At 57.1% G+C, this 12,405-nt stretch overlaps 1 protein-coding gene across 1 annotated transcript in view; it reads right to left on the bottom strand.

Moving 5' to 3' along the window:
* Nucleotides 1-11,758, bottom strand: part of EML1 (EMAP like 1) — a 210,647-nt gene extending 198,889 nt beyond the window's left edge. Inside the window, exon 1 of the mRNA XM_077123514.1 lies at nucleotides 11,630-11,758. Coding sequence (XP_076979629.1) covers nucleotides 11,630-11,657 — 28 coding nt within the window. The 5' untranslated portion in view covers nucleotides 11,658-11,758. The remainder of the gene's footprint in view (nucleotides 1-11,629) is intronic.
* Nucleotides 11,759-12,405: the final 647 nt, after the last annotated feature.

Below are 12,405 nucleotides of genomic sequence, written 5' to 3'. Positions count from 1 at the left end.
TCATCTTGTTGATGACTTAAATGTGGGCACTCTCATGGCTTTAGAACTGCAAACTTGGAAGCTAATAACCCCCCATTGTTAAAAGCCAACCCATTTCTGCCATATTGCATTTCACCAGCTTTCACAAACCAAAATGGAGTGGGGGGATGGGGTTCAGCAGGAGTGCCCAGGGTCCCACCACTTTTAAGTAGTGTTTTTCTTGATTCAGCGCTCACCCTGCTTCTGCAGTTCTTCAACTGTCCTCTGGAGCTCTGGGGACAGTTTTACTGGTGGTTCAAAGGTCCTGTGAGGGGCTGGAGCCCCAAGGCGTCTCAGTCGGCCATCTCGGTCTCTGGGCCCTGCCAGGTGTCCCTGGGGAGGTAGGTGCTCTCCAGCAGTGGTCAGTGCTGCGGGCAGATGGCCCCGCCTCCAGCTCCTGCTGGGGGTGGGGGTGGGGGGTGGGGGTGGGTCGGCTGCATGGGCCCCTTTGCCAAGGCCATTCCCCTTCCAGGGTCAGCTCACATCCAGTGTCCTGCATCAGGAACCATTTCAACACAGTAGACCATCTCCCTCGCCTACACTGGTCCCCCCAAATTCATGTTCACCCAAAACCCCAGAATGTGACTCTATTTGAGAATAGGGTCTTTGCAAATGTAAAATTACAGCGAAGTCCTCCTGGATTAGGGTGGGCCCTAAACCCAGTGACAGGGGTGCTTGGAAGCAGGCTGCATGCAGATGGGACCCACGGGGAGAAGTCCACGAGGGACAGAGACAGAGACTGGGGCATTGCAGCCACGAGCACAGGAAGTCAAGGGTGGCCAGCTGCCACCAGAAGCTAGAAGAAGCCTTCAGAGAGCCTCTTGCCACAGCCCTGCCGGCCCCTTGATTTCGGACTTCTGGCCTCCAGAACTACAAGTAAACACGTTTCAGTGGTTTTAAGACCCTGGTTTGTGGAACTTTCTCACAGCAGTGCCAGGGAAACTGAGGCACTGGCCAACCTCACCTCCTTCCCAGTCATGGGCGGCAGAGGTGGCATGGCCTGGTGAGCGAGCGGCCCACTCCTGGGAACCCAGCAAGCTGCGCCTTTGCCCTGGGATTTGCCTGTCCCTGATGATGAGGTTTCCACCAGCTCGGGGCCCCAGTGAGGATGCTGATAACACTGAGCAGAGTATCTAGCTGAGCTCTCCAAGGACACGCAACATCGGTTTGAAATAAACCTTGGAGGCTTTCAGCCACAGAGGACCCGTGTCGCTGCAGCCTAAGCGTGTGGTAGCAGGCGCTGGTGACGCTCCTCCCAGGGGCTCAGCCCCAGGCACTGGGGCTAATTCAACGAATCCTCCAAAGGATTGCCGTTGGGCACTGGCTCCCCAGGATTAGGCACAAAAGCCTGGCCCTTTGTCCCACTCGGCCTCTGTAGAGCACACTCCAGAGCTCCTCACAGGACCAGGCTGAAACTTGGCTTCACCTGGACCTCCATCCTGCATCCCTTCCCCCTTTACTGTCTTCCCCTAAAGCCTCCCCCAATAAACCTCGCGCCGAGACTAGAGGCTCTGCTTCCAGGAGCTCGACCTAAGACAAGTGCCTGCCCTAAGCCCCCCACTCTGCCCTTGAACACAGGAATTGTTTTATTCACTCTTAGCAGCCACCCTGTTAAGGATTTATCAGCCTCATTTTGCACATGAGGAGGCAAAGGCCCAAAGAGGTTAATGTGACTTGCAAAGATCACATGGCCTGAGATGGCAGAGCTCAAATGCCAATGCCAGTCTGTCTGGCTCCTCAGCAACCCTCCCTGCTTCTCTGCCTGCTACCCCATGTGGCTGGGGACACAGTGCAGGACCAAGGAAGGGCCCGGGACTCCTGCCTGCTGCAGGACCACACCCAAGCCCCAGAGCTGATTCTGTCAGAAACCATTTGCCTTTTCCAGGGCATATCTGAACATCCAGGGGTCCATCAGGTACCTCCCTTTTCTTCTCCCACCCGGCTTCAGGAGAGAACATTAATTGCTCCCTCTGGGGAGCTGTAGGAGCTCATGGTCCAGAGGTGGGTTTGCTCTCCACCTGTGCAGGGCCCAGAGCTTCCCCCCAGCTCCCACCTGGCCCCTATCTCAGGTGATCAGCCTGTTCAGCCTCGTCTCTGAGAGCATGACACAGGAGGACGCTCGTGGCTTCCTTCCAAAGCCCTCCACTGACAGATGCAAGCTTGTATCCAGGGGGCTGCAGCATCATTCCCCTTGGCCACCGTTCAAGAGAAGGAGAAGGCACAATAAAAAAACGGCCCTGGACACAGGGACTGGCCATGTCAGCATTCCACTAGGCGACAGGGACACCCGGCCAGCCCGGCTTGCCCAGTCCTGCAGAGCCCTTCAAAGCTGGGAGAGTGGTCTTAAGGGGCTGGGCCAGTGGCAGCCATCACCTTCTCCAATGAAGATGACACCCATCCCTTTGGATGTAGTTTCAGGACTTGCAGGAACCTCCACATTTCCAGCTTTCCTCATGCCCCTCCCTCATGTTTGTGGGCTCTGAGCACTAATGGGGGCTGCAGGGGCAGTGTCGGCCCTGGCCTTCCCGTGGGCTCGGGTCGCAGCTCGGGGGTGGGTCCGTGGCATGGCAGACCCTCAGCGCTCTTCGCAGTCTGGGGGAATGAGAAGGGCTTTCACATCCGCTTTCTTAAATGGGAAGGGTAGATTCTGTCCTGCCACCAGGAGGCAGGACCCTGTCCAGGACTGACTCCGTTTCCCACCCTAGACGGTCCTGGTTCCCACCCTGGGGCCCTGATGGAGGCCACTGCACCCCACCCCCAAGTCAGGAGCTCCTGGAGGGTCGGGGTGGGGGTGGGGTCTTGGTGCCGTCTGGGTGTGGGTATGGGGCCGGGTAGACGGTCCGTTCTCCACCTCTAATTCCTAAGGAAAGGCGGTGGCCTTACCGAGATGGGGCCATGGGTGAGTGAGAGGTGGGTCCCGGCCTGACCCCGCAGCTCACCCTCCTGGCCCTGCAGCCTCCGGACACCTGGAATTCCTAGTGGCCCTGACCCAGCGCTGTTCGCATTTGGTGACTGCGTCAGGGACAGACAAGCGGCACCCGCACAGCCATGTCAGGCCCTCGTATCTTTCCCTGCTGTGTCTTGAACACGGCTGACCCCTTGCCTGGCCGTCAAGGCCCTGTAACCCCACAATTGGCACTACAGGACACGGCAGCTGGCCACCCCCAGTGCACCCTGTGCCCACACTGCCAGTCCCATTGCCCTCCCCCTGCTCCAGCGACAGCCTGGGGGAACCGCCCAACTGCAGCCTCCCTCCAGGTCAGGGGAAAGCTCCAAGCTCTCCTTGCAGCCTCTCTCCTTTCCTCTCACAGGGACTTGTGAGCTCATGATTTTCGCCTCTGCTCAATTCTCTTTTCTGGAAGTGGTGGCTGTTACGTGACCTCCTTAATCCTACTTATCTTCCACCACCCCCAGCCAGAAAAGACAAGCAGTGTTTGTGGCCTTGGAGTGGGGGATTTGCATCACACTCCAGCAAGACAATAACCTAAAACCTCATGCCCCTGCCCTCGCCGTGTCCTGGGTCTTCTCCCCTCTTCCATCTACTGCCCCCAGGCGCTCTAAAGCCTTCCGGCCCTGCTGGAAGAGAACTCAGCTCCCCAGTCCTCCAGCCAGAGCTCAGGTGGCCCGCCTGCTGCCCACCTTGGGAAGCAGGCTGGTTTTGATCAACAACTCTGGAGCGGAGCCTCTCCAGCGGCCCTCCCCCTGCCACTGTGCTAGGGGACATCTCCCCCCATCCCAGTCTCTAGCACCCAGAGCGTAAACATCCCACTAGGTCACAGGACGGGAAGAAGCAGGAGTCCAGACTTCCAGGCCTGGAAAAGTGACTCAATGTTAATTCATCCCCTAAGGGTGTCGGGCCTGTAGGAGGGGGAAGGGGACCCCCATAACCTCGCAACAAGGATTAGTGAGCATGGAGAGGAGGCACTAGCCTGGGGCAGGGTGCACAGTGGGTGTGTTTCCCACACACCATCCGTGAACCTCAGTGACCCTTCTTGGACACGAGGTTGCCAGAAGCAGCTGCCAGCAACGGAACAAGGAATCTGTGCAGCCCTAGGCTGTGGGGGGTCTGGCCACGGTGCAGCTGAGCCCCTCTGGGGTGCTGGGGGTGGAGCCCAGGGTGAGGGGGCTGTGCACGGCTGAGAGCCCCTGAGGGAAGAGAGAGCTCCAGGGCATCATCGGGACCTTGGAGGCGTGGCCTGGACCTCAGGCCTCTGTCCCGGGGCGGGTTCTGTTTATCTTTATGTACTGTATCTGGCCCCAGAATCCTATGGAAACTTCTGCAGAGGGGATAAGGGGCTTCCCAGGTCACACAAGGCATTAGTGAGAGTGCAGGGCCATCAGCATCAAGTTTCCAAGTTCCAAATCCCAGCCTTTCCCTGACCCACCCCCTTCCTTGCCAAGAAATCCCTAGCGATCCTCATTAGCTTGTTTCTGCTCCTAATTAAAACTCTTCTCATAACCCTGCTCCCCACCCAGCTTCCCTTCTTTGCAAAGGAGGACCCTCTGTGGCCATCCTCAAGCTGTGAGGCCACATGGTGCCAAAAAAAAGACCCCAGGTTGGGATCAGTGACCCTGTGCCGTAGGCTCTCTCCCCACCTACTCGGTGGTCCATCTTGGGCATCACCCTATTTCTCTGGCCTCAGTTTGCTCGCCCATGAAATGGAACAATGTCTACAGTCTAGGGCAGTAGTGAGAGTTGTACAACGCGCGTGTGCGCACAGGACCTAGGGAGAGGGGAGCCATCATTTATTCAGTGCTTACTGTATATGCTCTCGTTTAGAGCTCTGCTAGCCTATCTACCTCCTGCAGGAGGAGACCCAGGTCTATGGGGGAAGTAACCCCTGCCTGCAAGAGGAGACCCCATGCTGAAGCACCTGCTCTTCCCTTACACCCAGTGTCGGGGGTGCTCACAGAATGCGCTCGATGAGCCCTGCCGGGTCAGAAGGACAGCTTGGAGCGTGCAGGTGGCCCTTGGGTGAGAAGCGGCAAGAAGGGTGATTTCTGCAACTGCACCCACTACCTTAACATGTTTTTCCACCTGAGATGAATGAGGCGGGATTCCCAGAAGACGGGTATAAACTGGGCAGAGAATTTTCTAAACAGTTTGGCTTAGAGGTTAGCGCAGGGTCCAGGATGGTAAGCGTGTCTGTCCCCAGCAAAATGCCTCTTCATTTCTAGCAGGCAGGTCGATGTCACCGGCGGTCACGGAAGGGCTCCGGGGTGACAGCAAGTCTTTGTAGACAGTATTTTTTATCCCAGGTCTTCATACAAGACAAGATGTGCTCGTGCCACAGTCCTCAGGTTGCAATTTTTTATTTGCGTATGTTTAATTATCTGCTATAAAATGTTACAGTCCTAAGGGAGCTTAGCGAGGACAGACACCTCCTGGCGCTTTTTGATCCTTGGATGTTGTCTCTTCCTGTTCCAGTGAAGTTGAGTTCACCAAGCACTGGACTGCTCGCCCACGAAGAGGGAGACAGAGCTGGGGTTAGACCTCCGTGAGCTAGCTGAGGGGATCTTGTCCCCAGACAAAGATGTGTCCTTCATTTTAATTTGTGCTCCTTATAAAGAGGGCAAATTCAGACATGGTCAGTCAGTAGAAGCCAGAAAGTGAACGAAACCAGAAAACAGAGAAGCCAGAAGTAGAGAGAGCCGCGGGAGGAAGCCAAGGACATCGCCACAAGGCAGCATTGCAGGATACCCCCGACCCCTTTGGACCTCCAGCCTCAAAACTTTGAGATGATGACTTCCTGTTGCTTAAGCCAACTCCGGTGGCATCATGACAGCCCTGCCAGACCAAGATGGCTACCGAGGGCGTGTTTCCAGATGCTGCATGAGCCTGCTCAGCACCAGAGATCGTCGGGCTCAGACGTGGGGTGTGCGCCCGGTCCAGGAGCCAGAGGGGGGCAAAGTGGCCATCTGGGGGCTGCCGCCGCTCAACGCCACTGAGCCGGAATCTGCCCAGGTGGACCGACGTGGCCGTGCGTGGAGCTCGGGTGGCCTCGGATGGCCAGCCCCCACTGTCTTCATGGTCCGTGTCCACGTGGGCACATCCCACCACGTGTGGGAACCAGGACGTGGTGCCGAGGTTCCCAGAAACGGGGCACAGCCAGAAAGGGGACACGCACCGCACGTTTGGGGCAACCTGGTTCTAACCGGCTCTTAGAGGACTTTGCCTCCGGGCCGGGGGTTTCCTTTGCAGCAGCCCCTTCGCCGCCATCAAGTCCTTCTTAACACACGGGTTTGAAAAAGAAAGAAAAGAACAAAGGAGGGAGAAAGAAATAAAGATGGAGAGAAAAAAGTCGATGTGGGGACAGATATCACAAGGTTCCCAAATGCAGGGCTGTGCCCGTCCTCTGGGTGTGACTGTGATTTGCCCTTGCCAATGTGCTGCAGCTGCCACGGCCGGGTGGAAGCATTTAACGACTAGAGCAGGTGCCTCTACCTTTCACGCTGAGCCACCCAGGTGGGGCACCTGTCCTGGGGAGTCGCCCAAACCTGCAGTGGACTTTGCACGAACACAGTATACTGAGAATTCCAGCCCCCATGAATGCAAAACTTTGAAATCAGAACCTGGGGGTGACAGTTGATATCTTATACCTGCATGAACAACCCATCACTGTATGTTATCAAGAAAAAACAGATAAGGGGTAATAAAGGCCAATAGCGTTGTCTCATTTTTTAAATAATAAAAATTATAATAATACAACCTATCTTGCTCCTTGAAGAATGTTTTTCAGTTAAAATTGACCCAATACTTAAAAGAACAGAAGTAGGAGACTTTTCTGAGTTGAATTCCTAACATCTTCTAAATTGTACTTTTGTTGTAAAGGAAAACATCCCCAGGCGGACTTTGGATGCTGAAGCTGTGACTCTAGCAATGTAAATCCATTCATTTGCTGCCTGGAGATTCCTGAGGGGAGGGCCTGGGCTGAGCAGGTGTGTCTGAGGTCTGCTGAGGACATGTGTGTACAGGTGTGTGCTCACCTGCAAGACCACACAGGTGGACACCAAAAATAAACTCTCTGTGGCCAGAAGGGGAAGGAGGTCTGTCTCAGGTCACAGCCTGTGAGGCAGACCCTGACTTCGGTCTCCTGCCATCCAACAACTTGACGTTCCTGTAGAGGTTTGGGGGATCCAGCTTGGCACTGTCCAACTTTATCACTCAACAAGAGGAGCAGATGGTGGTAGGGTGGGTGCTGCAAGGATTCCAGGTCCCCTGGGGGCTGCAGAGCTCAAGGAAGGCTCCCTGGAGGAAGGATGCTTTGAAAAGGTGGAGAGAAGTGGAGGAGGCCCAAGCAAAGATGAACCGTGTTTGAGCATCAGGCCTGAGTACCAGCTTTGCCACTCACTAGCCAGGTGATCCTGAGCCAGTCTCTTTTTCTCTTGGGCCTCAGTTTCCCCCACCGTAGCACCGGTATCCCCGGGCTGGGAGTGTGGCTCGATGGGCCATGGCTGTGCAATGTTGAGAGAACCACAATGCACAGCGCTAGTGAGGGATGGTAATGGGGATCACTGGCCCTGGGGGAACCCTGCCTTTGCCCCGCCCCACACCCAGCCTCTCCTGAGGGGCGTTTTGATGCTGCTCAGGTAATTCCCCCTTGTAGTCAGTATCACAGGTACCAGCACACCTGTGGTGACATTTAAAGGTTCATTCCTGCAGGATCTGGGAGGCTCCTCATGCCTCTCCCTGGTCACAAGGGGCATGAAGGCATCATCTCATCTAACCCTTGTTACACCCCTGAGGCCAGGAGTCGCTTCCATTTTACAGATGAGTGTGGAGGGCCTAGAAAATGAATGTGGAGATATTGTTCCAGGTCCAGTCCTGAGGAGGGACCGCCCTGGGGACTATGGTGTCACATGGAAACCTCCCCCCAGCTCTTCAGAGCTGCCCTATCACCCTCACCCACCTCATCTTCCCACCAATCTCACAGGCAGGATCCAGAGGGGCACTGGGCATAGAGCCTAGCTCAGACACTAGGGTGGGACCAGGTCATCTCAGAGGCCTTTTCCACATCCCAGGACTTCTCTAGGTACCCTGGGGCCCTTCCCAGCATGTGCCTGCCCTAGATTCCAGAGAAGGGACAACCCACCCCAGCCTCTTGCTCAGTGCGCACACAAGCTCCTTGATGTCTGGGAAGTCACCTGGGATGGGGGTGGCCTCCTGGAAGATACTGAGATGAGAGGTGGGGGTGGCAGGTGGCAGCGGTGGGCAGAGACTGCTCTGCACCCTGGTAAGACATCCACTGTGAGGTTGAGAGGATGAGCTGAGCTATGGGATGACACCCAGTCCTTGGAAACACTTCCTTAAGTTCAGGTAGAGAGAGCGAACTGGAGAGCCGCATACTTGGGGGGCCTTTGGGGTACCCCAGGGAGCTTCAGCCCTCACAGCTGGGTCACTTGGTAAAGCCCTGGAAGCCCCAGAGCACTGATGGGCATTGATGAAGGGGTGGAAGATAAGGGATCCCCCCCCACATACACACACACAATAAACAGACACTAGTGAGGGCACCCAGGGAAGGGTTCCTTCCACTTCTGGCTACACAAATGAGGTGACTGTGGCCCCGAGGGGTCGGTGGGGTTAGTGAAGGCTGTACAGGTGGACGAAGAGGGTCACTGGTTTGCCAAGCACTTAGGTCGGGGCTCCACCCTTCCGGGACCTCTGAGGCATGGGCAAGACCCTGGCCAACACTGAGGCTCAGAGAGGTTAAGTGACTTTCCTAAGATCACTGAGCCAGGAGGTGGCGGAGCTGGGATTCCAAACCTGGGCTTTGAGCGACGCCCAGGCCAGTGTGCTACTGAGAACACAACGGCCTCTTCTTTGGTGCTTGGAATTGTAAAATCACTTTGTCGGAAACTTTCCCAAATATGGGGAAACCTACAGCACAGCGGCCTGGGTTCTCTTCCCAAGGCTTTCTGCCCAAGGAGGCGGGAGTATCTCTGAAGGTCAAAGACAGGAAGAGACAATAAACAGACCCAGGATGGGTGGAGCCAGCACCTCAGGGCTCTCTGCCTGTGCTGTGGCCAGGACTTACAGACACTCTCCAGGCCCAGGGAGAGACGTGGTCAGCACCCCCACATCCCTCCCACTTTACAGATGAGGAAACTGAGGTTCAGCCGGGTGAAGTGACCCATCTGAAGCTCCGTGGTATGTCAGAGACAGAGCCATGCCCAGGATCCAGCCTGTAAGGGAAGTGCCTGGGCTGGACGGGGCGTGCCAGCCAACAGGTCTCGCTATAAATATGGTGCTGACTCCTCCGTAACCTTAGCCGCCAGGCTTGCCGTGTGGGCTCAGGGCCACGAATCCAGCTGAGGCACTCCTGCTCTGCGGAATTTTCCTGACACTCTAACAAGGTACCACATTTCTTTTTACAGGCTCCAAATTATTGGAGGTGAGGTCCAGCTAGCAGCCTCAGCCATGGGGAGGGCCATTGTCACAGACAAGAGCCACCAGCTATAGGGGGCATTGGCCAACACAGCCAACCCATCCACCTAGGGTGAGCCGGGTGCGACTCCCTGGAAGAGACAAATAACTCAGTTGGGCATAAGCAGGGTCTGGGGAGCTGGGTGACCTTGGGCAAGTTCCTTTACCTCTCTGAGCTTCTGGTTCCCTCTTGGTCCATCACCTCTGGGGATCACATGGAATAGTGTGTCCAAAAGGACCAGGGTACAGGCTACAGCTGATGAGTTGGTCCCTTCATTGTCTTCTCGTAGTTGCAGCTCATTTATTGGTTGAATAATAAAGACAGCTACAACAGCTAAGAAGAAGCCTTACATGGTTTTAAGCATGTCACCTGCTTTTCTCATTGCAACTCTAGGAGCCAACGTGCTATTGGCCCCATTTAACAGATGGGGAAACTAAGCACAGTGCCCTTAAGTAATCTGTCCAAGGTTCTATAACTTACCTTGGGTAGAGAACTGAGCATGTCCCCACTCTGTCAACACAGGCAGGCCCAGAGAGATTGGTTCCCAAATACAGGTAGAAGTATTTCATGATGCCTCCTGGGCCCAATCTGCTCTGGGTCAGAAATTCTGGCAGGGCCTGAGCTTCAGACGGCATCTTCCACGAGACCCTGTTTTCCCTCTCCTCATAATTAAACACACTCACTGTTCCCTGGCGCTGTCTCTCCATCACCCACCTGGTTCAATCTCGAGCTCAGCATATCAGAGAGCCAAGATCATCGTACTCGGCATTGCATATTGCAGGCAGGAAAGCCAACCCTAAGCTTGTCTGGGGCGACCAGCCCTGGCAGGATGGAACCAGGCCTGCCTCCCAGCCTAGCATTCCCCGCTGGCCCCTAAATGGGGAAGGGACCCCACCCCCACCCCCAGCCTCCAGGCTGCACACACATAATCAGCCCCCATTCCATCACCCCGACAGGCTAAATATTGTCCTGGCCTTCCTGAAGTCCCCATCTGCGCTCGCGCTCGGGTGGTTTTACAAGCTGCTAAAACCAGGGCAGTGTCCCTGCTGGAGGGTGCAGAGCTATTCCGGGGTCGGGTCAGGTGTGGGACCAGACCAGCCAAAAAGGGCCTGTCTGCCTGGTCCCCTGTCGCCCGCAGCCTCCGCAGCCACGGCGGGCAATTTCTGGCAGCCGGCGTGACTGGCGCCCAGTGGGAGAGAGCGCTGTCAGGCCAGCTATGACTGTGTCCCCCTCCCCAGCATGTATGCCCCCCCCATGCCCACCCCCACGTGCTCCTCCACATCTGACCCAGCAGGTCTGGGACTAACTGGCCACTCTGCCATCACCACCATGGGTCCTTATGCTACAACCCTCTCCCCAGAGGGGACAGGAATGCCCCTTGCTTCCGCCTGGAACCCGCACGTCCTTCTCCCACCCAGAGTCCAGACGCTGAGCGCTCACGACACACCAGGCACGGGGCAGGACGCAGCCACGTGCCCCCACATTTAACACCCACAGCCTCCCGGGGTGCAGGTACCTTTATTGCCATCTCCACTTTGAGTTGGAGACAGAGGCTCAGAGAGGTTAAACCACTTGCCCAAAGGCACACAACCTGGAGGTGAAAGAATTGGGTCTTGAACCTGGGCAGCCTGACTCCAGACTCCCTGAGGCGAAACTTGGATTAGGCTGCCGCCCCTCTACCCCCAGGACTGGCTGGGAGGGATGGCCTCATCAGAGCCTGTCCTTTAACTGGCGCGAACTGGGGGGGGGGGGGGCGGCCGTCCAGGGACACAGGCAGCCAGTCCCCACCACAGGGCTCCACACTGGCAACCAGGGCACAGGATTTCCCGAAGGTCTTGGACCCTCAGGGAATCTGATGGAAGGACGGGGCTCTCCTGAGCTCAGTTTTCACACCCGCTGGAGTGCGTGCAGTTCCAGGGGCCCTGCTGGGTCAGCTCCAGGGGGAGTCTGCAGCAGACGCTACTTCCTGCTCGAGCCCTGGGGATATAGCAGAGACTTAGTGTCAAAAGCCAAGTTGCCCCTCCAGGCGCGCAGGCCCCCCAGGTGTCACGCTGGAAGGAAGGAGGGCTAGACCCCTGCCCAGCCCCACAGCTGCCGACAGCCTGCAGGGGCCCGTGCCCTCGGCGACCGGCAGCCTTGGCTCTGCAACCGGAGCCGCGGCGGGTAAATATAGCGCTGCCACTCACCGGCTGAGGGGCCCTCGCCGTCCGACATGGTGCGGGGAGACGGGTGACTCTCCGGCCACTGGCCTGCAGGGACGCGTGGAGCCCTTGGCGGCCGTCACCCACCCGGCAGGGCTAAGAGCTGCCGGCCCAGCTCAGCGTCCAGCCCCCAGGCAGGGTCCCGCCCCAGCCAGCCGGGCCACCCCCCCATGCTGGGCTGGGCAGATAAGAATGGGCTCCAATGCCAGGAGCCCACACGATTGGTGGATAAATCTGGGCACTGCCCTCCCCTGCCCGGCGCCTCTCCCGGGCAGTCTGGAATGTTGCCTGAGAAGCCGCCCCCACCCCTGGGCACATGGTCAGGCCCTGGGCCCCCAGCCCCAAGGGACCCCGGAGTGACTGCTTGCTCTCTCCCTGGGAATGGTTCCACGCAGCCAGCGATGGTCATTTATGGACATTAGTGAAGGAAGCTAACGAGTGATGCCACCCATTGAGTCCATGCCCAGTGCTATGGGCTCTCCTGGGCACCCACGACCGCCGACCCTGTTGCACGGGTGGGACGCAGGTTCAGAGGGGTTAATTGACCCACCCAAGGCCACACAGCCTGTCACACGCATGACCAGAATCTGGAGCCGAGCTGTCTGTCCCCAAGGCTACAGGAAGACGTGATCCTGACCTTTGGTTGTTTGGCAGACCAAGAACAGCCAGCACACACTGGGCACCTGCAGGGTGCTGACTGCACCGCATATGTTGGGGGGACAGATAAGGGGTGGAGACGGGCTCCCAGGGGGTAGCCGTGG

This window comes from Tamandua tetradactyla, chromosome 12 (assembly GCF_023851605.1).
Source record: "Tamandua tetradactyla isolate mTamTet1 chromosome 12, mTamTet1.pri, whole genome shotgun sequence".
NCBI lineage: Eukaryota > Metazoa > Chordata > Mammalia > Pilosa > Myrmecophagidae > Tamandua > Tamandua tetradactyla.
This window is presented reverse-complemented; position numbering and strand designations above follow the sequence as displayed.